Consider the following 26,911-nt stretch of genomic DNA (forward strand, 5'->3'; position numbering starts at 1 on the left):
TCTGGGTGTATCGTGAAGACCACGAATGCTCCTTGAAAAGAAACTGGCGGCATTGTTCCCAAGACACAAGCGACTTCTAAAGATTCATAAAACCTAATCTCCTGTATTTATTGAAAGAGGAATCTTTTCTATACGGGAACACGTAAAATCATTGAGGCTGGTGAGCGACAGTCTGTGCATACTGTCGAACCACGAAACACGAGCCTCTTCGAGCCCATGTTCCGTGAAGTGCTATCAGATTCTTTGTTGCGATAATTCGTGAATCCTCAATAAGTACGATGCGGGATACTATCCAGCGGCTATAAGGATGGATATTCCTCCATGCGGACAGTTCCTACGAACGGACTCCTCTCGCGGGAGGGAGTAATCCTTAAGGCGTCGAGAAGTTATCGTCTTCAGCGATATCACCCAGATTGTCATGAGTGATATGCTTTGGACAGGACAGCCTTTGATGACTTCCGTAGACGAGGTCGGCCTCATATGCCAAAACGTCCCGGGTAGCAGCTAGTTCGACTCCGACCTCTGCTAACTCAGTCGGTTGTCCCGACTCCATCGGTAATCAGCAGAGGATTCGCAAAGGCGATCTAAAGTGAGTTTTGCGGCTAGCCGACCCGACAGTGGTAGCAACCTGCGGATGAGCCAGAGGGAATGAGTTCCTCCTCCTGAACGATTGGGATTCCGGGCCCACTGTCTGATCTGGGGGGTCGCCCCTTGTGGGCCGTCCCTCAGGTCTTCCTCATTTTCGAAAGAGCCTAATCGGAAAGCTGCCTCAGTTTCAACCGAGATCCGCGACCCGCCCTAACACCCGCGGCACTCCAATGGTTCCCGCGGAGGGTGAAGAATTATTCACGGTATAGTGAGGAGGAGAAGGAGTGAACTCCTCTTTAGGTCGAGTTTATCAAGTCCAGACATTCATTAACAGTTTTTCACAAACGAATTCTAAAATTCATTAAGCTTAAATCAATACAAAAAGTTTTTTAGCCGACTTGGCGCTTGAGTCCGGTAATCGAGCCTAGGATGTTGTCGGCGGTTGGGTCAAATCAAGCCCTCGAAGCACAATTCGTGGGACCCACGCTGCGGGATCAATCATGCCAGCCTTGCAGTCGGGAAACAGTATCCGCCGCCAGCGGCGGACGAGTCGGTCATTGGGGTTGGATCTGACCTCTGAGACGGAACGGGATCCATGCAGGCGTAGGATTCGTCTTCTTGCACCAGAGGCCGCCCTACTTCGCGGGGGCGTGGTGGCATCTCGATCATCGGCCTTTCGTCTGTTGGGAGCTCGGGAAAAATGAATTCAGCCAAATATTTCAAGGCAACGAAAGATGCAAGAAGACCGAATCCCATGTCCGCGGCATTCAAATAGGCTGTGAACGCCGAGTCGCAGAACACATTCATAGGCTTGCTCGGAGCTCCCTCTGCGCTTCCTGGTTCTGAGCTTAGTCCTGGTTTCGTTTTCGGTAGCACGCTCTCCAAATGGACATAGAAACACAAAAGCCAGACCAACCACGCGGAGAGAATGCTGAGTGTCAAGTATCTCCAGGTGACTGCTTTAGCCGATATGAGGGCGATACGGAAAGCCCTTGTCCGCCACGGGGGTTTCACTTCTTGAGGTGGCTCGTCCTGGTCAGCTGCAGTTTGGAAATTTATTCCGGAAGGTCCCGGTTGAGGTTCCATGCTTCCAGAGAACTCCGAAGTCACTTTAGTGGAAAGGCTATATCCTCCAACGATTTTTCCGTCGGATCGGATAGGCGATGTGCTCGAAATCCGGTCTCGAGTCGCACACAGCTGCGATGAGAAGACGGAACCTGGTGCAAGGACACGTCTCCAGAAGGGCGTGCAATGTTCACGAGAGCTGACGTGACCCCCGATGATCCTATCGTGCGGTGGCTGGCGGCTCACGGATGAGACTTCCTATCAGCTGGGGGCATGTGCATCAAGGAGCAGGATTTGAAGGATACCGGGCTATTTTTTCCCATTCCAGGAGCTCGCTCGAAGAAACTCCGCGTTGCTGCTCCGCCTTGTGCATATATACATACTCATTGAATCGTGCTGGGTACTGGAGCCGCAAGATCGTCATGAGGTCATGAGCTTTGGTTCCGTGGGTGTTCTTTCGGAGGAGCAAGCTCCGAGGCATGTCTGTGGTTCGTCAAGGGACGATCTTATCTGTGATGGGAGTTTTCTCAGAACAGGTGAGGCTGAATTTCCTGCCGTGAAAGACAGGCCTGTCGGCGAGGAGCGAGAAGATCGCTCACAGAGCAGCAGGCGAGGGGCAGAACGCAGCGGGGTTTATGGAACGGGTTGAGCGAGTAAGCTGGCCAAGATGCCAAGACGACTGATTTCAGAGATGCTTCGACAGATCGTCAGGCGACGTGATGGCACGCCGCTGCTAATCAGACCAATAGATGAGGTATATCGAAAATCCGTGGGAAACTAGTTTTCCGTGCGGGGGTATGTTTTCGAGGGTTTCGTTTATGTCTGACAGCTTCCGAATGGTGTCACATGGATACTTGGCTCGGATTAGTCTCTCTGACTCAAAGAACTTTCGATGAAGACGCGCTATTTCGCTACGAGGCTGTGCGAGCCGCGATCCAATCGAGATGATCCCTCAGGAGACCAAAGCCCCACATGCGGGAATTATTGTATGGTTCATTGATGGGGGAGCCCATTGAAGTCTTGCTTAAATCGAATTTATTCAATCTAGTCATTAATCAACAATTTTACGAGGCTGAAGCCTCATGCACTCGAATCGATACGAAAAATTGTGTCCGTGCAGAGGTCTGGCGTCATTTTCTAAGAGTTTGTGTCATATCATCGACTCAACGTACAACTTATACAGCCTTAGGAATCATCATTTCAGCTTGGACATTTCTGGGAAACAATATCCACCGCCGGCGGCGGACGAGTCGGTCGTCATCGGAGTCGGGTCTGACCCCTGAGACGGGACGGGAATATCTAGACTAGCCACGGATTCGCTTTGTGGGACCGCGGACTGTTCAGCTCCCAGAGTTTCCTGTGGTCTTACGGTCGGTGGATTCGGTGGTTGTAGAGCTGGATGATCGGGAACGTAATGATCCAAGTAAAGTTTCACGACGGCGAACGTTGTGATGACGACGAACCCAACGTCTGCCACTATCACAAAGAGTCTCAACCCCTCATCACAATAAACGTTCACATTATCGTTCGGTTGTGCCCCGTTGGCTCCGGGTCCTGTGCTCGGTATTTCTTTGTCTGTGATTCGCACGCGTTCGTGGCGGAGATAAAACCAAAGAATCCAGGAGAACCAGCAGATGAGTATGCCGAACACTGTACTTCTCCAAGTCAATATTTGAATCACTTTCGGGAGTAGGCAGACACCTTGCAAGATACACGAGGAGTGCACTCGAGGTTGCTCATTTTGATTAGCCACAACTCTGGAGTTGATTCTGGAAGGACCCGGTTGAGACTCCATGCTTAAGGTAGCTCCGGATCCTTTTTGCTGGGCTGGGCTCTCCGACGATTTTTCCGCCTGATCGGAGAAGAAGGTCTGCTCGTGCCCGAGTCTTGTGTCTGGCACAGCTGCAAAAAATGGACGGAGTTTCGTACACAGACACGTCTTGAGAATGAGAATGACCTGCAATGTTCGAAGAAACTGACGTACACCTGGGGCATCACATCACGTGAGCGTTTTCGACTTGGGGACGAGACCTGCGAGCAACTTCGTTCATCGCAGATCGAGTCGACTCATGGAGGAAATCCCATTTTCATGCGACTCCTCGATTCGAAAGGGCTAATAAGTGGGCTCTTTCTGGGGATTCCGTCCCATATTTATCCTTGCTCCCCAATGTGTCCATCCATGAATATGGTCCTCATTCGCAATACGATTTCCGCTTAACTCCGGCGCCAGCTGCAAAATCACCATGAGCTCCTGCACTAGCGTACATTGATAATGACTGTAGACCCATCGATCGTCGAGGAATTCTCACAGGTATGACAAGAGCTGATCTCAGCTAAGCTTTCCTGTCGGGATATAGGCTGCAGGAGATTGGGTTTGAGAATGCTTGCCTGAGGGGAAGAGGCCGTCGAAGGGAAGCGGGGGCCGATTTTCCAGGGCGCGACGTGCCGGTCTCGGCGCAACGGGCTCGCTCATACTGTGAAAATGTCGATCAACCTGCCGAGGGATTGAACGAGGCGTGGATGAATTGATTGAAGTGTAGGTCAGATGGCCGAACCCGGATTTCGCTGGCAAGGATAGCAAGCAAATGAGCCGATGTGAACCGATGAACCGAAGTGTCCCAAGGCCTTTCCGAAGGATAGCAGCTCGCGTATCAACATGGTGGAGAAAATGCCAGGTTGAAGCGGGACCGACACGGTGAGGATCGATAGACCCCACGTCTCGAGAAGTCCACGATGATCAAAGCTCATCCAGGCTCTCAAAGGGATTCAATGCTCCCGGAGGCATCGACTAGGATATCCGGCTTGATTTCTTCTTGCCATCCACTGAGATATTATGCTATGACTTCCGAGGAGCTGTGGAAGTGCATTGGATGCACAACGAACAGCGCTTTATGGGAACACCGGTAATTGGGATCCTCCGAGAGTCTCGATCAGTGGTTTCCATTGAGTTGAGCTCCGCTTAATCGGATCCTCCGCCTAATGGTATCGAAATCGCCTGGTCCCGATGTGTTCCTATTAAGCGGAGTTCACTGTATAGGGCAGGGGTGTCAAATTCAAATGTTCAGCGGGCTACGAAGGAGTACTGGGAGGAGCCGGCGGGCCACATCCAAACATTTTTCGACATTATTCTTAATTCACGTTGTTTGAGCGGAGAGCGGATAGCTGGAGGGAAACACATATGTTTATGCATGATGGGTCACAATCGATTCTCGATTTTTCAGAGTCGACTCGCTCTATTCGCGATTCGAAAATTACAAGGATATTATCCTATGGAATTCCCGAGGATCGGCTGCGGGCCAGGAAAAAACTCGTGGGCCACCTCTCTGACACCCCTTGTATAGGGGCTCTGCGGAATGCGGGAAGGATGATGGGGCACGGCGTTCACTCATATCATCATCTCTGAACTCCTCCTGGAGGACTCCTCTGTTCAGAGGAGTCTACAATCAATTCTAAGCGGCTTTCGGTTGGTGTCCCATGGATACCCAATCCGGATTTGTCTTCTTCCAACGGCCTCACGTAGGTCGCGAAGAGGCTCATTCCGAGAGCATTCGAGTGGCTCCCCGATGTGAGCCGGAGGATCGTTATTCGAAAATCCCGACGATATCCCTATGTCCTCCCTTATTGAGGTCTCAATTCCGAGGCTTGATCGAGCCGCTGAATTCTTCTGCTTTCGGGACGGCTCGACCTCCACGATGTAATCGTGAAAGATTAGTTTAAAGAGCAGCCCAAGCAAAGACCGAGAGCGAAACGAACGAGGAAGAGCGACTCGAGCCTGAACTCATCGTTCCGGAATCATCATGCTCGCATATTACCGCCGCATGTTGAGTTGAGCGTGATTCTCTGACCCGATGTAAGTAGTCTTCGAAGCGGTTCCGCCCCTCCTTGTCAACCAAGGTCCTTGTGTCATGTCGCGAACGCAGAAGACGAGTCTTTGTTGAAGAACTATTTATCCTAAAAACCATCTTCTCTCCAGCGACAGTCAACGACAGGTCTTCGTCATCGTCTGTGCCTTCTCACCCACCAAGCAAGGAGGACTGGACGATTTAGACATCGATGCAGAGATGTCCAACCCAGACTCATTCGAACCGCACGCAACGGCCTGCCACAACATCATGAGATGGTACATCATCCTTGTGCTCCTGGCTCTCTGGGCCTCAATGGCTTGTGGTGAGTACCCAAGGGCGAACCCCAACTTTCGACAGACCATCCCTGGGGTATGGAGGGTGGACACTCCTTGAACGCGTAGTTCGCAATATACTCATTGATAGAGAAAAGTCTGACGAATGACACATGATGCAGCTCCGCTGGGAGAACAGCCTCGATCTTGCGGTCGAATCCGACATACAAGCTTTCGGATCGCTCTGCGCAGCGTTCGAACCTCCCCAGGCCGGCTGCTCAGTTGGCATTGATGCATTCCTATTCCGGCCCTTCGGGGAACTCGTTCTCCCTCTCGTGAGGAGGTAGACTCGTGATTTGGAGCTTCCTCTGAGCCTGAGTTCACCTCGCCCTGGGGAGCGTCGAATTCCGGGACCTCGAATATTGGACTGAAGGTGTTCTGTGCTGGGGGCGAGCGGAAAGCGAGGCTCCCATCAGAATGGGAGTCATCAGCCGCGAATCCTCGCCGAAGGTACCGGTTTCTTCAGCGCCATCATTGCCCAATGGACCCTGTCGTCAAGCTCAAATCTGTGCGATCCATCGTGAATTCACGGTGCAACGTCGACCACCGACGTATTTATGCGGAATCATTTGCTGATCTTCAGCGATCTCAATGCGGGGACTCGATAGATTCGTGCGGTGGACTAGGAAGCTCCTCTGACCCTCGACATTGGCTCTCCCGAGGCTAGTATAGGAAGTCCACTGAAAGCGCAGCAGCAAAAGAAAAGAACGCAGAGAAACAAACTTCCCGGCTCGACGCCTCAATAAAGTGAACAGAATTCATGAGAAAGGTGAATGAATGTTATTTTTACAGCCCAGAAAAACCAAAGACCCAAGACAAAAGCTGTCTCCTGCCTAGGGACCCCGGACCCTGCAATGAGCGCGCCTCAGCTAAATGGTACTTCGACTCGAAGACGTCGAAATGCCGGCGGTTCGTCTACGGGGGCTGCCAAGGGAACGGCAACCGTTTCGACAGTGATTCTGAATGCAAGAACAAATGCATCGTTTAGAGGTGAGTCGAGTCGGTGCATTCCCGACTTGCTGCGTCGAGTCCCGACGCTTATAGACACTACTGTCACTGACACGCTTACCCGTAAAATCGACCGTAATCTGACGTCACTTGCGCGTCGGCGCGACGCGTTCGGCTCCGGCTCAATTCGGTCCAATAGTGATGTAGACGATTTTCTCTTCACCGTTCAGGTGGAGCCTTCAGAGAAGGACGTTTTACGGGGTCAGCTTGCAACATCGACGAGGCGCGCGCCTTCGAGCGGGAGTCGTTACACTAACGTTTCTTTCCGTTCTTGCAGAACGTCGATTGAACGACACTTTCACAGACAGACGACGACCGACCCTCCGATCAAGCACTGAAGTCACCGACGAATGAAGGACCTGGAATCTACTCGAAAATTACCGCTCCCTCCCCGATCCGGAAATCTCTTCCACTGGCAACATATTCTCAGGGGAATCTCTTTCTCGATAGAATAAACTTCGAGAGCTGGAAAGGTCTCTAAACGATTGCTCTCGTCTAGGGATAATGAGGGAGGATCGGAAAGTAGAAGCGATGATTGTAATGTTCGAAGGCTAGCGGAGATATTGAAGAGGATATTTGTACGGCTCTGGGGAATCGAGATTCCCTCGTTCTCTCTCCTGTTTGACTGATTGTCGAAACCGCGATGGAATCCCGATTTCGAATTTCCATTCTCGCAAATCTACCAGTCCTAGCCATGAAGTGGTAGGAAGAATCGACAGCTGTAATACTCAGCCGTAAGAAGCAGCAGGGTATCATATTTACACATTGGGTTTATTCGATTTCCAATTGATTACCCAGAAGTATGAACACATATCAATCATTATTTTACACATTGATATCAAGAGCTCGGTGTCTCGAATTGCATAGCGCAAAGTTTCGCGCCTTCACCTGTGGACTTTGTGCTCCGTCGGGGAGATCGGGGGATGGAGGATACCTATTTCTATGCGGCGACTCAGCATGAGCGATTCCTCTCTTGAGGAGAGAAAATACGAATATCATTGAGAAAATACGAATCTCATTGACCGTAAACGAATCTCATTGAACGGCCAACATAAAAGCAAGTCCTGCGAGCTGCTTCCGCTTTGTACCTGTACCTTGGCTGATATGGTTTTCAATTTATCGAATCCGACTCCGCAGCAAGCATAGGAAGCAGCCTTCGTTGAGTTTATATTTAGATATCGCGTCAAAGTGCCGGCTTCCGTTTTCAAAAGCGCCTCCGGATGTAGAAATTCCAGTATTCACGAATATATGATATAATAAACTTTGTATTGACCCTCAGGAGATCGATCGATGCGTACGTTCTCCTTCAATATCGTCTCCAAGCTCTTGCTGCTCTGATGGCGTTTGGGATCGTACTTCTCGCCATAGCACTTCGCTCTCAAAAGAAACGTGCTCTCGTCGAATTCCTGGATGACTATTTTCCGCACGACGAGATGCGGCGCCCCGCCCAAAGCAAATTGGAGTTCATCCACGAATCGATAAAATAAATCAGCCAAGTCTCGACCTGTAATTTGATCCGCATTAGAATATAGCAGACTCCTCGGCGATCTCGTTCAGATTCAATATCCGTGTCGGCGACAGAAGTCGATCTTTTATCCTAAGTCCTAGATCGTACAACCTACCTTCAGCTTCCACAAGGCAGTAACCTTTGATCTCAATTGTATTCAGGTCATAGAGATGGGCATACATCGCTTGTGCGGCTTGCTCGAATGATTCTTTCAAACAATCACCCCAACCGCAGAACCTGTGAAAATTACAAAATCGGATTCAGTGGCGAGTGCAGAACTCGATACTTGCCCGCGCAACTCCGATTCGGAGAGGAATATGAATGGCAGACACCGCGGGAATTCCATTATGTATCCGCAGAGACTTTTTTCGAACTTCGAACTAGAGCACTCACTCCACTTCCACAAGTTCATCGCGAACATCCACTGGAAGAATTGAAAACGACTATCAATGAGGATACGATCCGGACGATGGGGATCAGCCCATTCTTCGGGCTTGACAGGCGTTCCGTAGGAATTGAAATGCGCATCCGATGGCGGGCTTCACCCGACAGCTCCACCGACACACTGAGCCCCGCCCGCGAGTGAGCGATTCGTGTGAGACATCCGAAAGGTGGGCCGACAGATGTTCACCGAGTCCTAGGGCTCTGCGAATGCGTACTCTCATACAACTCACTTGAATATTTCACATGGGGAATAAGTCGTTCTTCAGGACCGAGGTTTTCGATGATCACAAACTCCTTCTCAAATGCCAGTGTCTCGGACACCGCCTCGAACCACTCGCTATCTTCTGATTGTGGATCGAGATCCATAGTTTCCCGGGAACTTATCTGGCGGACGAGGAAATATTCCCGTATCCCATCGGATCCGCTCCTGCCTAACACTTCAAGAAAAGCATAAACAATGGGAGAGGTCAGCGGAGCGAAAGAGCGGTGAGGTGCTACCCCCTAGCGCGTGAAGGGCTCTTCGGCGCATTCGCCGGAAGTTTCTGCAACGAGAACTTCCAGCCAATAGCTCCTCCGTCGCTTTCCGCAATAGTCACGGGATCCGCGTGGCAACGCTGGTTACATGTCGTTCGGGAGCGATGACCGCGGCTCTTGATTCCAAACTTCGGCCGAGATGAGGAGCGGGCTGGATGAGAATGACGTCATCATTCAGCCATCGCTCCTAATGTGGGAGATAAGTGTACCTGAGAGGCTCGTACTTATCTAGAGAGCTGCCGGAATCAATTATCCAGTGTTCTGTTTCTATTTATGGACGATATTATTTTATCGTCTGGATAATCCTGAATCGACTCAGACGAAATCTAGAGGGAGAGAGACGGGTTCACCACGAGCGAGAACTCGTGACCGTGACCCGAAAAAGTTCATCCATGCTCTCGAACAGGTTTCGGAGAAGGGCCCTCGTGACGGTCGATCCTTCCTCGGGTACATATCGCCGTCGAAGAGTGGACTCGCACCGCACTTTCCGTTCCGTATAATCGATTTCGTACACCTCGACCCCGTTCGGGCAAAGCTCTCGCAAATCCGGCATTCCGAGAGCCGCTCGAGCAGCATTCGGGCAAGACCTGCGCTTGAGAGGGGTCAACATAAATACATAAAAATAAAAACATCGCACGCATACATCCAATATCTCCCCTTCATCAAGTAAAGATTTCTGTGTAGAGTCCGAAAGAAAACCAGTGCATGACGTGTCTCCATGGCATCGAACGGACTTCTTCGACCCGACTCGAGGTCTCTAGAGACTCCAATGAGTCGGAATATGGAATCTGACCACCATTGAGATTCCCTATGATGTTCCGAGCGCATTCAGCGTCTTCCTACGCGAACGTCTCTCCGGGCCGGCTTCGTGGTTCCCAGTGTCGGATCCAACGCCGCCCAATCTCTTTCGGAAGAGCAACTTCTGAGGCCACATTTGCATTGCGTGCATCAGAACATGACCGAGTTTCTCAGAACACGACTCCGGGCCTTCTTCGAGCAGACGCACGAATCAGGCCAAAGCCTCATTCCCCGCCTCAACCGTTAGTCATCAGGTTCTTTCGGAAATCTTCGACATGAGCGAGACGAAAATATTTTTTATACCGCGGCAGTTCGGTCAATGAGCGGCTTTCCCCACCGGGAGCGGGTGACAGGGAACGAGGAAGAGCATATTTTCCCAGACTAAAAAACTGAGGAACTCCACCGCTTCCGCAGACTCGGACCGCACGCTCGAATCGCGAAGGTATTCCCATTTGAACTTCAGACATGTGTATATGTAACCTTTCTGGAAATATCCGCCCGGTTCAAGGATCCGAGGTGTCTGGTCACAATGTGACGGGAATGCTGGGACGCGAGCTCCGCGCCGTAGAGCGGTATCTTCCAATCGATGCCTTGTAGCATCGTCTGAACCACGAGAAGACAGTTCGATGTTCGCGGGAACAGATAATCGGAATCTCCGATTTCAGGGTCCTCAAGCCCGAAGTTCAGGTAATCTCGCATATTGCCGCAGCCAGATATTATCAATGAGGTTCGTTAGTAATGTTTTCATCCTCACCTCCCTCGCCATATGGCGATTTTTCCCAGCCGCTGTCGACGTGATCAGAAAGTTCACGTCGGCGATGGTTTCGACCAATCGACCTCCGAGGACATGGATGCGGAGTTTGCTTTCTTTGATCCCCGAGATGGGCCTCCAGGCGAGAGCCTTCGCCGTAGAGAATGGTTGCCGGCATGGAATGTCCTGTGAAAGATGATGTTCTCCTGGGAGCCATAGACCGTTTTGTGAACGCGGGGGCACGGTGGAGCTCGGGAGTCAATGGATTATGAGAATACGACGACAATTATGGATCCTCCGTCGCAGCAGAATTCTCCGACATATATCTCGCTGCAGCATAGGACGACGAGCCGGAGTGTCTTAAGAGCTCAGAATAGAGCAACTTCCATCGGCTCGCCTGGCCTTAAAGTCACGAATGCTGTCGTCATTTCTTTCTCGTATTTTTCATGGTGAAGCTGACCAGGCTATCGAATATTCCGGATCGCACACGGTCTCCATATCATGGCAGCGAATGATTTCTCTCCCGACTATCGAGAAATCTCAACCACTCAAGGTTACAGAGTGATCCGAAACTCCGATTTTTTGGCCTCCTGGACTTGGTTGGACCGCAACCCGCCAAAGCTGCTTTCACTCTTCCTTCGACAGAAGCGACGAAGACCTATGAGGTATCTTGCCGAGTCTCAAGCTCAAGATGACAGCCGGCTCCTTGGAGATCTTCAGAATAGATAGTCCTGGTCCTGGTACTCTATGAAAAATTGAGTCGGGGTTCTCACTTCATGTCAAGACCTCGCGGACCTCGGATTCTTCGGACGCGGGACCGCGGGACCTGAACCGCATTAGAGGGAGGATTTCATGTCGTCGCTCAGATTCTAGTTTCAAAACCGAATTGAGCGTCTCGATCGACGGTCGGGATCTCTAGAAGAGAGAGCCTCATCCGTGATTATATAGCCTCGATAAGGATGAGGACCGTAGCCGCGGGCCCCCTGCTACGGATGCATTCATCCGTTGTTCGAAACACCACTACTGGTGCGCCTGTGTGTGGTGTTGTTGTTGTCATTGTTGTGGGTAAGTTCGACTGTGAACGATAAAGCGAGTAAGCGTGACTTTAATGCACGGATAACTGTTCCTGAAGGATACCTATTCGGAGAATCCTGTAGATTAGTGAAGCTCCAGATGACACGTTCGAAAATCGGGTGAGAATCAATATTTGTTTCACACTTACGTGGCCACGGTGTGTCTGCCCACAGCTGTCGTCCGGCTGCTATCAGATAGGGGAACACCCAGGACGTGACAGCTCAGCTCTGGAAACGTCACCGAATTCGATCGGATAATTGAAAGAGGGAAACATGTGACTAGGCAGAAGGAGACCCCTCAGCGAGGAGTCCGAATGGCGATACACCTAGAAATTCTCGGGTACTTCGCGTTTCGAACACGGTGCTCATCAGATAGATTTTGAGTCGTGTTTCCGCTTTTATGACGATCAGTCATCGCGTGTTCCCCGCCGTACGTGAAGAATCTCAGGCCGACCGGGCGCGTCGACTTAACGAGTCCATACGCTTCAGGCTGTGATGCTCACGAACCGAAAACGAAGCCAGTGGAATTCGAGAAACAGTTGGATTCCCGAACAGTTGTATCAGCCACTTTTACAACCACAAGAAACCCAAGTCGAGCAGGTGAGTGAAATGCATAGATCTAGAGCTCTCTATGGGTCGGTGTCGGATCGTATTTGTTTTGTTCTCGTAGAAAGATGCCTCTAGGAAGACTGCAGTCATATATCCCTCAGAAGGCCGAGGGAACTCATCAACTTATTAGTCTTGCTTTATTTACCAGGAGCCTCCGTCTGTCTTAGATCGTTTGTTGGATCCGGGAGACGGCGATTACTCACATCTTTTGCCCGACATGACGTTCCGGGATCGATCAGCGGAGTTCGCCAGCGCGGCAAAACAAATAATGCAAAGCAGAATGGTGAGTTCTGATCGCGAACAGGTTCTCTCGGATCACCAAATATTCCGCAGTCCCAAACGACGCAAAAATTATCCGTAGTTTCGATAGATATCAATCCGGTGTCAAATGAATTTCGAATGAATCCTTGTCTGCACAGGGCAATGGAGTCCGCGCCGCGAATGGGGGACGTCGAATCAATTCTCGTATTCCTGAAGACTACTCACTGTTCATGAGGGCTTCGAGTCAAATCGGTCGGGACATCACGGCGACTTTCGTCAAATTAGAGAAATTGGCGCTCCTCGCCAAGAAGAAGTCCATGTTCGATGACCAGCCAATTGAAATCGAGGAACTGACTTACATCATCAAACAAGACATCGCTTCCCTCAATAAGCAGATCGCTCAGCTACAACAGGTGACCGCGAATTTTCCCGCTCTATTGTCGCGGAACGAACTCATTGCAGAGACCAGGACCGGTAACTCCTCTAAGATACGTTCCGTGGGTGGAGCGATTCGAGCTATAATTCACATTCTTTCCTGCAGCTGGCTCGGTCACGTAATTCCTCATCCGGGAAACACATAGCGACGCATTCAAATTCTATTGTCGTCTCATTGCAATCAAAACTGGCGTCGATGTCCAGTGATTTCAAACAAGTGTTGGACATCAGAACCGAAAATCTGAAGAAACAACAGTCGCGACGGCAACAATTCTCCTCGGCGGCACCGCTAGGCTCATCGGCGTCTACGCCTTCCCTGCTCGTTGCGGATGAAGAAGCAGCTCAAGCGAGGACCCGGCAGGATACTGCGATCGATATGGGAGGAGGTTGCTATCTAGATTTTATCGAAAACCGAAATTCCCTCATTCATGCTCTGGATCCTTGTTTGTATTCGATCTTTGGAGTCATTCCGAAATTTCGCTTCCAGTTTCGCTCGTCTCAAATCTCACAATGCTACGGGACGATCAGGATGCGTATTATCAGCAACGGGCGGATACGATGCAGAACATCGAGACCACGATTGTCGAGCTCGGTGGCATTTTCCAACAACTCGCGCACATGGTCAAAGAACAAGAGGAAACCATCGAACGAGTCGACTCAAATATTGAAGACACCTCAATGAATGTCGAAGCCGCCCATGCAGAGCTCCTGAAATATTTTCAATCAATTTCTGGCAATCGATGGCTTATGATCAAAGTGTTCGCTGTGCTGATTGTTTTCTTTTTTCTGTTCGTTGTTATAGCTACGTGAGGTGACTTGTTCCGGCTAGTGGGGTACCGCTTTTTCATATCGATGAAGTTCAATGAGCCGGCGGAGCGGTCCGGCAGTAACATGTGATACTGAAAACACGGAACGGAGGTTGTTGAAAAGTTTCTATGAATAATAAAAATGAAGGATTACCCTTTCTGTTGCGGTCGTCAGGTCATAGAGGATTTCGCCCGTACCTGAAAAACGAACCAAAGCAAGAAGGAGATCGCGTCCTTGGTCAAGTTTCGGGATAACCCCTAAGCGTAGGGTCGATGCGATCCCAGTCTGCTGAAAACTCGCCCACGCAAGGAGCTCCCGGGGGAGGTCAGGAAGCCTTGCACAGCTTCGAATTTCATGACCAGCAGCAGCGTTGTTTTCCGAGCTGCTGCATCTGAGAAGGATATCGGAGAGTCTGACACCTCTCCGACGTCTCGAAGGTATGAACTCTTCGAGGAACTCATCCTGAATTCATTCCGCAGACGATCTTATTTTTGCCGAGGGGTCTTCCATCCACGGGGAGAACTCAGCTCATGGAACTCGGGGTGTGTCTCGACGAAGGCTTAAAACTACATAGGTATTTGCCTCGGAGTCGGAAATCCGCTGTTGCAATCTGCTCGCGGACCTTCGGAAACAATTGATTGAAACTAGCGGCTACGGTACCTCGAAAGGCTCGACGGACTCACGTTCGAGTTCCGAGGAACTTCTCAAGCCTGTAATCGAGACTCTTGAGAGAACCCCGGGCTCTGGGCGGCGAATAGTCGGACAGTCATCGTATCCGGAACCATCAAACGCTCCGGATCGATGAGGAAGAAATCCGGGACTGAGCCGAGTTTCCGCATCGGCGTGAGAGCCTGAGTGGGAAATCGTCCGAATCTCCCTTAGGTGTTACTGTATCTCGACATCTGACGCCTACGCTCCGCTCTACCTACTTTGAATGTCAGTCCCGGGGATCACCCTCGTTGTCAAAAGTCAGAAGCGCAGTGCGAGGATCATTCGTTGATCTCCCCGAGTGAGTTGCTGGGTATTGAGTGACCCACATGCATGACTCCGATGGAACATCCAATCATGGCGTCTCTGCTGATCGCTTCTCTACTGATGGCGGAACAACATGACATCGCGGGCAGAGCGATCTATCTTGAGCGGTCGTTGCAAGCGATTTCCATTGGTCTCAAATCGCTACTCAGGAACGGAGAACATGCCAACACCGATGTCCTCGTTTCACTAGCCTTCGCACAAGGTCAGTCTTGATTGCCGCAGCTAAGAGGAAGATCTACATATGTCGTTCAAACAGGAGATCGAGCGAGGGAGAATCTTCCTTTTGTTTCACTCGATGATCATGAGCACATGCCATAAGATGTTCGATCCCACCTCTTCATCCGCAGGCATCTTGCGCTCGATAGACACCTCGAGAAAATTCTTCCATCTTCGGGAACTTCTAGCTCTCATATCAGAGCTCGAAAATGCTCGTGGGGTGCTGGAGTTCAGGCTGCTTGACTCGGAGAATGCCGAACAGCGCGTCTATTTTCTAGACTAGGAACCCTCGACACACGACGATGCGTGGACTCTGGACTATGATTCGGCTGAAATCAGCGGAAGGAGCTCCCAGAACGCCTCATCGGCTCGAGATCTTATGGCATCGATCGGGAGCTGCGTCATACGGGTCATGAAGAGGTAGGGACTAGCTGATTCAACCTCCGGGTCGAAATGGATGGTTGAGCGTTCCGCATGGAGTTTCTCAAGAGAATGAGGAATTATTCCGAAAATCACGGGGCGTCTCCTCTGTGTTCGCTGCTGGACGAGTGTTTCGAGATCCTGTCGGAGCGATCGACCTCGGGCTACACTCTGACTCATCAACTTCTTCTCTTCCTCATCTGGAATCACGGGCCTTGCAAGCACAGACTTGGAGAATATCTTGCCGAAAAAAATACCTCACTACCGAGATATAGAGCAATGTAGGTTCGAAACTCCACCGCAGCTTCCAATTTCCGGATGAGCGTGAAGAGCTCCGTCCCTAACGATGAATCGATTGTCATCTCGCTTTCCGCAAATATTCATCATTTAGGTATCTCTGATTCCGATCCATTTATGAACGCATCCCCTCGCTTCCCCATCAGGATCTGCGGGATCATCCATCGAGAAGCTCAAGAACTCCTAGAAAGCGGTCCCGACGACTGTCATCAGGACTTATTCATTGAACAACTGGCATTTTGCCAGGCGGTCGGCATGTCGGTAGGTTCAAGAGGTGTCAATAACTGCGGTAGCTTGAGAGAGCCTAGAGCTTAACCCGTCCGAGAACCTACGTCCTGCAGGAATTTCTCGTTCTCGACTGGTTCGAAAAGATCATTTCATGGCAATCGCCCGGAGGTTGCTTCACTTGCGAGTCCCGCACAGCGCGTCGTTGCAGCTTCGGCGTGGATCCGAACGCCAAAGTTCAGTACATGAACGACAGAAGAACTTCGAGGTGGAAGCGCGATGAGGTCAGCATCCGTCAAGGTGAACTTGGTAAACGGAACTCGCGCGATTCGGACCCATTTAGACCTGGATCAGGGGACAGGAAGAACGAGCTCGTCAAGCTCTTCATTGAAGTCGCAATAATGCAACTTATCGCAACGTTTCTACTTGGGGCTCAATCCTGCGGTGCTCTTACCAATGGACTCATACCCCTCTCGATTGATCTGACAGGAAACGACGTCTGCCTCCTCCATAAAACAAGCGTCGCTCTGATTTACTTCGCGACCGTGGCCAAGATCCTTCTGCATGGAGATCGTGTTCTGCAATGATCCGGGGAAACCAAATCGAGGATCACACCCGAGAGGCCTGCAAGACTTCCGGATGCCCTCCTTATCGGTCCCTGAGCGAAACCTTCAGATGACGCTACGAGACGTCCGCAAATAAAGGCTTTCAGATCAATGATAGTATTGATTGGGTCGATCTAGACGGAGTTTTCCTGAATTTAATCTTAATTCGCTATTCCATCCGGTTTCGACAATCGCGGGATTTGTGGTCGATGGAATTTTCAATGAACAACTCAAATAACGAGACTGCACAACGCGTGTTCTAGCTCCTGGACGAGCCTCCGATCTCTCATTGCCATCACTCATTTGCCTATATTCTTAGCTTGATCTCGTGCGCCGTCCGTCGGAGAAACTCGGAACTCCTTCACGTCGGCTTCGCTCCTTGCGTCAGTCTCGTCACCACGGAATCCGTCGTGGCCGCCACCAGCCCTGAAATCGGGAGGCGAGCCCGAAGATCCGGTTCCCTTGTAGAGCTCCAGCTGAAGTCGCAAATAGCTGTTCTCGGTGCTCAACTTATGCACGAGATCCTTATACTGCTCTAAGACGAGCATTCTCTGGCGATTAAGTTCCATCATCCTGGACTGCGTCCGCAATAATTGCTCGAAGGCGGCACTGGCCCTCAAGGATGACTCTACAGCATCCGTGATCTTGGCGAAAGCGATCACTTTGAGGCCATGATCCAATGCTTCCACATCGTTCATCGCTGTTTCTTGATCTCTTTCCAGAATATCCGACGGCATCTGTATACCCCTGAGTATTCGCTGCAGCCATTCTTCATCTGTTCCACCGCCTCCTCGCTCCGTTGCATTATCCACACTGTCGTCCGTGGTCTCGCCGTATGAGCTCGACTGCTCACTGGATCCCGATACCACTCTGGGTCGGCTCACTGGAAATCGCGTACTCCATCATGAAGGCGGGAAAAGCACTGAGGGGCCCCGGAACCGGCCCGGGGCAAGGGTTCTCAGAAATAAGAGGAATAACGAGGTATAGAAAAGTTCAAACCTTCAGCCGCGGCATTCGGGGAGACAGGAGGTGCTGATCGCGACTCCATCTCCAATAAACTTCGTTGTCGTCCGAGCCTTCTCTGGCGCTTGGGGATAGGTGTCCCCAGTGAAGAGCGGATGTCGCTCAAGGGGAACTCATCTGGCCGTCGGAGGAACGAAAAGCGGTGAAGATGTTGAGAGTTCTACTCTAAGCTCGCCCTCAACTGCACCGAAGGAGTGAGTTGAGGGTCAAGCGCGTCGAGGGTTCGGGTCTGGGAGCCGAGAGCTCATTTGGAAGTCCTCACTTTTTTTTTGCTTCCACTCTCGAATTCCCTCTTGCTCATTCGGGGGATCTAGGATACTCTCATGGCCCAAGAGTCAAGAGTGAGTATCCAGCGTGACATTTTTTCAATTGAACGGGAATCGGTCGATGAGCCTCTGATAAAGCGCAGCGTTTCTCGCATTTTCAGAGCGCGGAACCTCTTCGCCCTCCCAGAATGAGGATCAGCTTTTCTGTCGCCGGGCTGCCGAGGGACCGGAGAAGCTGACCACCTACCCTATCCTTCGGGAGGAGTTTATTCGAACGTATGCCCGTATCCTGCCTGATTCCCTCATCATGCTTCCATAGCTCATGTGCGTCCCTCAGGCAGAGGAAGACTCATGGAAACACGACTCTTGTCCATCACGGTGTCGTCATCTACCCATTCCTAGGGAGTCCCCGGGGCGCACTTGCCCCTCGCCTCTGAAATTCCTCTGATCGAGTGCTCACAGCCGAGTGCTCTTTATTCCTGGGTTTGATAAAAATTTGCTGCATGCAGCAAATTTCAGGAACTATGACATGATTGCGGGACTTTGCACCATAAAAGTTCCGAATAATTTCAAATTCCCCACGAACAATTTTTTCTCATCGTAATTTCGACGTCGTCGTTCGAATTTCGTCGTCACTCGTTCAGCTTTCTGCGTCGGCGGAAATTCTTAGGATCTATGCGGCATTTCCGTTCGCGGAAGAGGTCGATTGTTCGACATTTCTCAGCTGTGCGACCTGTTGTTTCAAAACGTGATTTTCTTCCGAGAGAGATTGTAGCAAGAATCTGTATCGCTGGAGGAGGGCCACGGGTGGATCAGTAACTTCAGTTTCATCGATGAAGGAACTTCGTGTGATGCTGCCGAATGTGACTCTCGCTTTCGATTGAGGAACGTCGTGATACGAGGGACCATAAAACATTTTCCTGTTCTGCTTGCCGTCCACGTTATTGAGCTCAGCTGCCTCCGGGGATAAATTGATCTTCTGCAGCGCTAATCCGAGCCAGTGATGAGCATCCCCTGCATCTCGATCGAGAGGGCCGTCGTGAGTGTCCGCTAGAAGGTCGTCGTTGCGACCTGGTAGCTCACCACTTGCCGTACCACCTGCATTAAGGAATCATTATCGCGTTTTCCGAGTCTTGTCAGATTCGCATTCCGAGTCTTAGATCTCAGGTCGGAAGTCTTCCTGTCGATTCGTGGCGCAACTCAAATACTCACCTCTGGAGCCGTCCGTCGCTGCGAATCCTCCCGTTTCTTGGACTTCTGCGTCCTCCATCGTTATCCGAGTTCCTTCGTTGCTCTTACTTCAGGAGGGAGCTCCCGCGCGGGTCTTCACCACAATCTTGGGCGACGAATAGGATATATCTGACACGCGAGAGAACGAAGTCTACATATTACTGCGCCATTCGCTCTATCGTGCTCATGCGGCCGATCTTGTCTTGCACATCGTGCTCCCAAAGAGTCCCAATACGTATTCTAATATCAGCTACAGCCGCAACTGACTGTCAGTACAGATTCCAGCGTCATGGATCATTCTCTGTCCTCTGGCAGTTTTATCATATCCCCAAGTCCTCCGGCGGCGCAGAGAAGAAAATCGGATAATGATAACGACTTCTTTTTGTTCAGAAACATCATGTCTAGCCATCAAGGCTGTCAATAATCGGTACTCGGTACCCAGCTTGAAAAAAAGAACGAAACAGTTCTTCGAGTAAGTCTAACGCCGTTTATTGACCGAATATACAGGGGGAGGAAATTATGAGAATCGTAGAATATGAATTTCTATAAATCGAGCGCGCTCAGCTCGCTCACCAGAAACCCCATCGATTGCTTGAATAGGCTGATGGGCGAGCTTACCGCTCAATCGGTGTAATCGGCTAACGAAGATTGATTTCATATTCGATATTCAAAATGATAATAAAGTGAAACTAAATAGATGCGTTCGATTGCTTGATTTTCTTCCCATTGAAGAATAATAAGGAGAGTTAGTTTGCCAATTGAGCTTTAGTTTCCTTTCTAGGGGGGATGATGACTCCCTTCGCCTGCAGCACCTCTCGCATGAGTCGCTTCAGACACGATACTTCGGCTTGGAGCTTCGTCACCTCGGTCTTGAGCTCGTTGTTTCCGTCGATGAGCTGTTGCTCTTCCTCGTCGATCGTTTCCTCCTGGACTTTCCTCTTTTGCCTGTATCGCTCCGCGGCGGTTCGGTTCTGAGCCTTCTTGCGCTCTTTACGATCTTCAGGCGAAAAACGCGACTTGCGGCCGCCGCGACGTGAGTCCACATCGCTATCCGAAGCAGACGTTGGTGACCAAGTGGAATCTCCGTTCGACGAGCAGTACGATGACATTGATATTTGAGAGACTCGGCGCCTCTTCTCAGACGGTGCCCCGAGTTCGTCACTGACCGCGCTGTAACACGACATTGGGGACTCTGAACCGCAACTGTCCACGTACGTGGCAACCGGAGACGACGAAACGATTTCTTCTTTCTCGAACAGCGTGTCGTCGCTCACCACGAAGATCGGTGTAGAGACTTCTGGAGGCGGAGGATTTTTCCGTTCGGTGTCCCAAGCCTGCACAGGCGAGCTTGCTCCGGTCTGCTTCGTCCAATCGAACCATTGCTGGTCGTTGACGAGGACGGGCTCGGTTGGAATCGGGTCTTCGAGCGCGGGGATCTCTTCAAGCATAAGGTCATCCAGAGGAGCGATCGCGGCAGGTGAACTACGCTCATTCACTTCAATTTCCTCAAGCTCAGGCACCTCGACGAGATCGAAAAGACTCTCGTCGATTGAGGGCAGTTCTTCCGTACCGAAAATGTCCTGTGATCCATGGAGAGAGAACGCCGCAAGCTGAAACCCGGTGGACTCATTGAGTCCGAGTGCCGGGACTGGAAGTTCAAAAGCCTCGTATTAGATATCGATCAGAGCCCTTTCGACCAGTCGCGACAGCCGGAACCGTGATCAGGTGCAGATATCCGGAGTTCGGGATGTGGCTAGGAAGTCCCACATACCTTCAGTGGCGACGAAGGAGGAACTCCGCGCTGGATCCTCCAGCGGGGAGCTCCAGAACGGAGGAACGGCGACAGTTATCATTTCGGGATGAGGTTAGACTTTCTCGACTTGTTAGAATCACTAAAGGCTGCAGGCCGCCCGGGGCTGTCATTTTGATCCTGGAAGAGTAAGCGCGGGTTCAGGCTCGCGAAAGTCTAGGTATCTCGAGGAACGAATGATAATTTCAAGTTCGGCTTCGTAATTAATAAGATTTTCTTTGTAGCGTAGACTTCGTTTAAAAATAGATCGGGCGACACAGCTGCCCATCGGGAAACGGCGCATTTCTAAACGCCGACCGACTGAGCAATTCAAGGACGCTCACTTGGCAAAAGTTGTCGACGTTTTTATGAAAACACAACGAACCAAAACAGGCTGGAACGACCGATATTTTCTCCCGAGTCCTTGATTGGTCCAGGACATCCATTATGCTGTTACAGCATCTCGTGTCCGAATCATAGGCGCTGATATACACGCCCGCTGCTTCTGGACGCCCGATACAACGCCCTACCCGTGAATCGGAATGCATCGGTAGCTCTCGCGTATACGGCGCTTTCAAGCCGTACAGATTGGTATACGGACGTTCCATAAACTATATCTTGACGCGGAATGTCGTAAGCTGGTCTGTATTTTTGCCTCCGCGATCCGCACGCACTCTTGCAGTAGACCAACTGCGCTCAAGACCGAAAACCAAAGTCAAAATTGATCGGCAGTCTGAAGTCGTCGCCGGGCCAATATATTTTTTTTTCTTCGGGAGGAAACTGGCTGGCAGATATTAGAGTTCAGTGGAGACAGTGGAGATTTCCCTACGACTTCTGGAGTTGAAGATCGGGATCGACCGGAAACCATTACCCCTAGCTCTATAATCAAAATAACCAGCATGGCAGGTGCTCGTTGAGCTCAAAACTTGCTTTCCCGAGGATAATCTTTTCTCAAGGATGGGTCTTGCATCGAATTGAATGCGCACGACCGTGAGGATCCCTCTCCGATGGGGTGGTTGAGTCTGGGGGACTGGTGGAAAAGCCGAGTCGCGCGTCGGAAATCGAGTACACCCGGATCATTCACGTGATCGTACATATCTACTTAGCACCTACTCAAAGCTAAGACCCATGGTTTACCTGTGTGCCGATCTGTAGGCAACGGTTATTCGCCCATGATTAGGCACGCATAGGCATCTAGCTGTGCAATAGCATGAACACTTGGAGCAGACCATTAACACATTAGAACTATGGAACTGCGCTGGTTTGAACGGAACGACACCGATCCGGTCACTGAGGACGGGCAGAGGAACGCGGGCCCCAGCAGCAGAAACCCAGTAGCCACCAGATGGACACGAGGAGGCAGAGAAGGCCGACGCAACAGACTATATTTTGGCAACGACCCGCGTACGCAGATTGTCCAGTGGGGCGACCGTGATGGTAAAAGCGAGCCTGCGGCCTTCAGTCCTCTTTCTCGTGGTGGTTGGTGGTGGTGCTGCTGCTGCCGCTGTTGTCGACGTTCTCCTCCTTCTTCTTCTCCGAATTCTTTCTTCGACGCCTGGCCGCAGAACCGCGAGGGTGACGGACCTGCTTGCAGCTACACAGGACTAGCAGACAAACGCTCAGGCGAGAGAGGCAAGGGGAACGTTATCGCAGTGGCACTTGTCGCATATCCTGCACTAAAAGCGCTCTGTGTCCAGCTCTTGTTAGAGCTGCTGTTGGTCAAGATTCAAAGTTTAGTCCGTCGACCAGTGGAGCCTGATAACGACCGACCGACCGCCGACGATCTAACCGCAGCAGAGCAGAGATAAGCCAATGAAAAACACGAAGAGAACGACGGCACGGACAACTTCCCGCGGCGCAAAAGATGAAATTGGAGAAGCTGCAGCCCGAAATAGATGGACGAATGCAAGTTATGGTCAGCGGCTAAAGATCAGCTCCTTAATCTTCCACGCGCACACTAGGGTGACGCGCGCTCGAATTCAATGAGCCCCGCTCGGAAGCCGAAATGACCGTGCCGTGCGCGCGTCGATATTATTCTATTGACGAACTGGAGGCAATGTCGTAAAGGCTTTATCGTTGGCGTCAATGTCGCATGAAAGGGCTTCTGAAGCCCCTGCCATCGCTTGATTTCTTGTAACAGCGGATGGAGCAGAGATATATTCCAGCTACTATGGTTTCAGTGTCCCTTCCAAACATAAAATCTACGGACCTCCGTGCACGAATGCTTCTCGATACTCTACGGCGCTCAAGACAAGATGTCCTGTATATAGCTCAGAGAGTCGGCCGTAATGAGCTCCATCCAAAGACACGGTTTCGCTTCCATATCCATTTTCTTCAGAGGGTGGGAAAAGCATGCCTCTCCTCGATTTCCGAGCCACTGGGACTTCAAGCCGATTTCCATGTCGTAGCCTCCTAGTGTTCGGGCAATATCATGTGAAGGCAAAGGCTGATAGAAACTCCCTCTTCTCCCATCCCAAATAATTATCAATTGTTGAACCAGTCGCCGATATGAGCAAACTCGCTATAACCAGTGCTAAACTTCTCGGCGGAAACTTTCGATGTGATCGATATTGCGACCTGTTGTCCCTCGAATTCCCGCGAGCGGGCAGACGGGACGGTTGGCAGGAGCAGCGATCCGCTCCATTGCGGGCTTCTCCATTGACGTCAAACCATATTGGAGGAAGTCAGCCTCTAGATTTCGAGGGCTTCGTTGCCGGAGTACCTGAACATTGCCTGATAGTTCTACTCGCCGACCGCAACCTACGCGCAAGTCGCTCGAACCAGGCACCGGCTTCAGAGAAAGAGAAATCGCTGCGCGCATTTAATTCTTTGGAATGGAATGGAAGCCTCTTTTGAAAGAGCCTAAACCTCGAGCACTTTAATCCTGGTCTTCGAGAAGATGTCGATCCAAACGAGTCCAATGTCGTTCGGGGCCGGATTCGTGAGTCATCCAATCAGTTTGGCCGTTTGCCCGGACAGGCCGGCGCACCGTTATGAGACAGACTTCGGGCGAGGGTCCCGGTTTCTCTCCTAGTTAGATAGAGGTATCTTCGCGTTCACGAGATAAGGACACTTCTTCGAATCCGAGAAGAGGAGAAATCCACTTGGAACTTCTCGAATTCGGCCCGCCATCCCATGACCCAGACGGGACTTTCGAGTGCCATTCGGGCCGCGGAAGCCGGTGGTTGCATCAGCTTCCCGAATAGCTAGGCCTAATAGATAGATGAAAAAATTGTCGCTGACAGGAACTTCGCACTATCATTGAGACGCGATACTCACTTCATTTTGGTGAACTTAAAGCACCGAACGGTGCGGGCTTTGTTTGGGCGCGGATTACTCCATCACGTTATCACGAGAACCTTGGTGTATTTTATTCGAACGTTGTGTAGGGCTGACATGAGGGAAGTGAGATCAAAATGGCGCCCGCTTAGACCCGAATCAGCTGTGTGGCGAGAGACTTGCCGTCGCCGCCGCAGCCGTTCCACGAAGAAGACGCGCGCGGGTCACGTCAACGGGGAAGGTAGCGCGGGCCACGGCTCCGGATTCCGATCAACCCCTGTTCTTTTTTCAGTTCAGGGAGTCTGCGATTCATTCTGAGCTGGGGAGGCCGCTCTTCGGAATTCTGAACGGATGTACAAATGTACAGCAAGGACAGGAGTCGGAACGGAGAGGAAGCGAGCTCGTAAGATGCATGAAAACGTGGCATCCGGTCGAGGGCGATGACTCAGTGGAGTGAGAACAGCGGAACTGCTTATCGTCGAGCGAACTGGTTCGCTATCTCATTGTTCACGAACTGAACTCTTCGCGACACTCGTTCCAATCTCACTTTCACCGAGATTGTTGGGGACCCGCCGCGCGGGAAGCCCTCATCTCGAACGTGACCAGGGGATTCCGGCGAGCAGTGAAATCTGCCGGTTCCCGGGCGCCGAAGGACCGCGTACCTGGAATTCGATCCAGAAGCGTCCAGAAAATGGTCTACTCGTATCTCAAATGCCCTCAGAAGAGACATGACTCGGTTTCGAGCGGAAACTACGATAAATCAGCAGTAATCATTCTATGTTCGTTTGGCTGGAAATTCTCCGTGTCTCCAGCGGTCTCTCCCTGCTCTTTTTCGATCGTGAGTCCTGTCTCTCGGAACGGGGGAAACCTATGAAGGGATCGCTTTCTTCCCCGTGGACATAGTTTCCGATTCGACAGATGAAAATCCGATAAGGGTCCGACCGCTTATACAATGTTTCAACGCGCGACAACTTCACCTCGATGAATCTAATCTAGAGATATGGATAGATGCAAGCTGGCTCATGCATGCTGAAAAAGGGCGGATACGTGATCTTTCTTTCGCAAGACATCAGGACAGGACATCTTTACACCGCAGCGGTTCTCCTTCCGCGATTTTGATTGCGACTATCTGCTCTCGTTTGATTCACATTTGATATGGAGAGAGCATCTCAGCCTTCACTTCCAAAATTGACTGTACGAGAGCGGCACTCAATCTGCTTTAGGAAGCCCGTTTACGCAAACGGGTAATGACGGCTGTGAATTTCGAAGCCGAGAACATGCTCCATTTCGTCATGAGATGGCAGTCGTGAGTCTGCATGAGTGACATCGGAGTATAAATTTTTTCCGCAGACATTCATTTTCAACCACACTCTATGTGGATCATGGAGGGAAGAAAGGTCGTTCCTGCATCCGGACTTCGGATTCCACTCAAGCATACGGAAAAATCAGCTCGTTCAGATCGACCACCAGTGAAATGATGGGTTGTGGGATGATGGCATCGACTAGCTGGTCGGCGTCTGCCTCCAGGGTCTATGCAGTTCGCCCTTCGTCAATTCCCCGACGGGGCTGACAGAAATCGATACGATTTCAGAACTGACTCCAAAAGATCCCCTGGACTCTAAACCAGGCTCAGAATCCTTGGCACACGGTATCGCCAATGGAACCACGTATGGGAGGCAGCTGATCGTTGGCAAAATCAGCAATCCACATCTGCGGTCGATAATTGCACCTGACGTTCGGATGAAAGAGCTATCTTGGGGTCTAAAATTAGAAGGCCGAAGAGCAGCTACGACGCAGCAGCGTGCCGTCAAACTTTGCCTGCCGGTTATCATTTTCATTGAGATAGCGTTACTGATATGAATCATAATCTTACAATATCGCTCCCCGAAACTACGAGCTGCGATCCGAGAGGAGCCATTCTGCTGAGAGTGTCTAACCTCCCCAAGCTTGATAGCGGGGACTTCTTCACTGGCAGCATTACAACCGAAGGTTGCTCTGAAATGGTGAAACCCTGCCGTGGCATTCGAATGTGAACACTGAACACACTTGACTCGTGCGATTCGCATTCTTCGGCCGTATCGGAAAGAGCCCGCAATGAATTTTTCTCGTTCTCACCGTCTATTCCAGAGGGGATCTTCTCCTGGATTCGTTTGTCCGTATGAAGAATCCAAGAAGTCGGGAGCTTTGATTATTCCATCGTAGAAGTCGCCCACCTGCGCCACTTTTCCCCACAGTGATGTCGGGTGGTCCATTCCTCGGAATCCACCGGCACAGAGATCGACTGCATACTGACCCTCTATCGCGGAATATTTCTCCTCTACCGAAGGAGCATACATTCCTTAGGAAGCTCGGAAATCGAAGGCTCAACGTGATTTATTCGCTACCAGCGCTCCCGGTCGCCGCTTCGCGGCGACTCGGTATCGCTAGACTCACTACACATGCGCCAGCTCCGAGTGCGCTAGCTCCGAG

General features: G+C 51.0%; 4 protein-coding genes across 6 annotated transcripts; 2 read left to right on the top strand and 2 right to left on the bottom strand.

The window, feature by feature from the left end:
* The first annotated feature begins 5,729 nt into the window (after nt 1–5,729).
* LOC100904772 (uncharacterized) lies at nt 5,730–7,310 on the top strand. Its single transcript, XM_003746091.2, has 3 exons — nt 5,730–5,820; nt 6,623–6,820; nt 7,116–7,310. Exons 1-3 carry the CDS (start codon nt 5,766–5,768, stop codon nt 7,190–7,192), a joined length of 330 nt encoding a protein of 109 aa, XP_003746139.1. The 5' UTR covers nt 5,730–5,765; the 3' UTR covers nt 7,193–7,310.
* A 766-nt stretch (nt 7,311–8,076) lies between these two features.
* LOC100908986 (protein archease-like) lies at nt 8,077–9,239 on the bottom strand. The gene is made up of 4 exons (XM_003746203.1): nt 9,020–9,239; nt 8,739–8,769; nt 8,461–8,582; nt 8,077–8,342 (listed from the first exon to the last, which is right to left on the bottom strand). The coding sequence occupies exons 1-4, from the start codon at nt 9,153–9,155 to the stop codon at nt 8,077–8,079; spliced, it is 555 nt and encodes a 184-aa protein (XP_003746251.1). The 5' UTR covers nt 9,156–9,239.
* A 2,911-nt stretch (nt 9,240–12,150) lies between these two features.
* On the top strand, nt 12,151–14,207 carry Syx5 (syntaxin 5). The gene is made up of 6 exons (XM_029112252.1): nt 12,151–12,285; nt 12,435–12,545; nt 12,703–12,837; nt 12,974–13,228; nt 13,357–13,639; nt 13,738–14,207. Exons 2-6 carry the CDS (start codon nt 12,441–12,443, stop codon nt 14,058–14,060), a joined length of 1,101 nt encoding a protein of 366 aa, XP_028968085.1. The 5' UTR covers nt 12,151–12,285; nt 12,435–12,440; the 3' UTR covers nt 14,061–14,207.
* A 5,634-nt stretch (nt 14,208–19,841) lies between these two features.
* LOC100905060 (bZIP transcription factor crc) lies at nt 19,842–24,576 on the bottom strand. 3 transcript variants are annotated; one of them, XM_003746093.2, is made up of 3 exons: nt 24,443–24,576; nt 21,146–21,304; nt 19,842–21,022 (listed from the first exon to the last, which is right to left on the bottom strand). In XM_003746093.2, the coding sequence occupies exons 2-3, from the start codon at nt 21,225–21,227 to the stop codon at nt 20,121–20,123; spliced, it is 984 nt and encodes a 327-aa protein (XP_003746141.1). In that variant the 5' UTR covers nt 21,228–21,304; nt 24,443–24,576; the 3' UTR covers nt 19,842–20,120. The 3 variants fall into 3 exon arrangements, with proteins under 3 accessions (XP_003746141.1, XP_003746143.1, XP_003746142.1); XM_003746095.2 differs by lacking the exon at nt 24,443–24,576 and adding an exon at nt 23,373–23,423; XM_003746094.2 differs by lacking the exon at nt 24,443–24,576 and adding an exon at nt 22,301–22,455.
* Between the last annotated feature and the right edge of the window lie 2,335 nt (nt 24,577–26,911).

The sequence above is a fragment of the Galendromus occidentalis genome, unplaced genomic scaffold, assembly GCF_000255335.2.
Source record: "Galendromus occidentalis unplaced genomic scaffold, Mocc_1.1 scf7180000077488, whole genome shotgun sequence".
Classification (NCBI taxonomy): Eukaryota; Metazoa; Arthropoda; class Arachnida; order Mesostigmata; family Phytoseiidae; genus Galendromus; species Galendromus occidentalis.

Bases quoted from the DNA above. Each gene is read 5' to 3' on its own strand.
- LOC100904772 (XM_003746091.2), top strand. From the start codon at position 5,766: ATGAGATGGTACATCATCCTTGTGCTCCTGGCTCTCTGGGCCTCAATG. The intron at 5,821-6,622 runs GTGAGTACCCAA...TTATTTTTACAG, and splicing joins CTGGGCCTCAATGGCTTGTG to CCCAGAAAAACCAAAGACCC. The intron at 6,821-7,115 runs GTGAGTCGAGTC...CCGTTCTTGCAG, and splicing joins AACAAATGCATCGTTTAGAG to AACGTCGATTGAACGACACT.
- LOC100908986 (XM_003746203.1), bottom strand. From the start codon at position 9,155: ATGGATCTCGATCCACAATCAGAAGATAGCGAGTGGTTCGAGGCGGTG. The intron at 8,770-9,019 runs GTGAGTTGTATG...CAATTCTTCCAG, and splicing joins TCCCCATGTGAAATATTCAA to TGGATGTTCGCGATGAACTT. The intron at 8,343-8,460 runs GTAGGTTGTACG...ATCAAATTACAG, and splicing joins CTGCCTTGTGGAAGCTGAAG to GTCGAGACTTGGCTGATTTA.
- Syx5 (XM_029112252.1), top strand. From the start codon at position 12,441: ATGCTCACGAACCGAAAACGAAGCCAGTGGAATTCGAGAAACAGTTGG. The intron at 12,546-12,702 runs GTGAGTGAAATG...TTTATTTACCAG, and splicing joins AAGAAACCCAAGTCGAGCAG to GAGCCTCCGTCTGTCTTAGA. The intron at 12,838-12,973 runs GTGAGTTCTGAT...TTGTCTGCACAG, and splicing joins AAATAATGCAAAGCAGAATG to GGCAATGGAGTCCGCGCCGC.
- LOC100905060 (XM_003746093.2), bottom strand. From the start codon at position 21,227: ATGATAACTGTCGCCGTTCCTCCGTTCTGGAGCTCCCCGCTGGAGGAT. The intron at 21,023-21,145 runs GTATGTGGGACT...TTGAACTTCCAG, and splicing joins CTCCTTCGTCGCCACTGAAG to TCCCGGCACTCGGACTCAAT.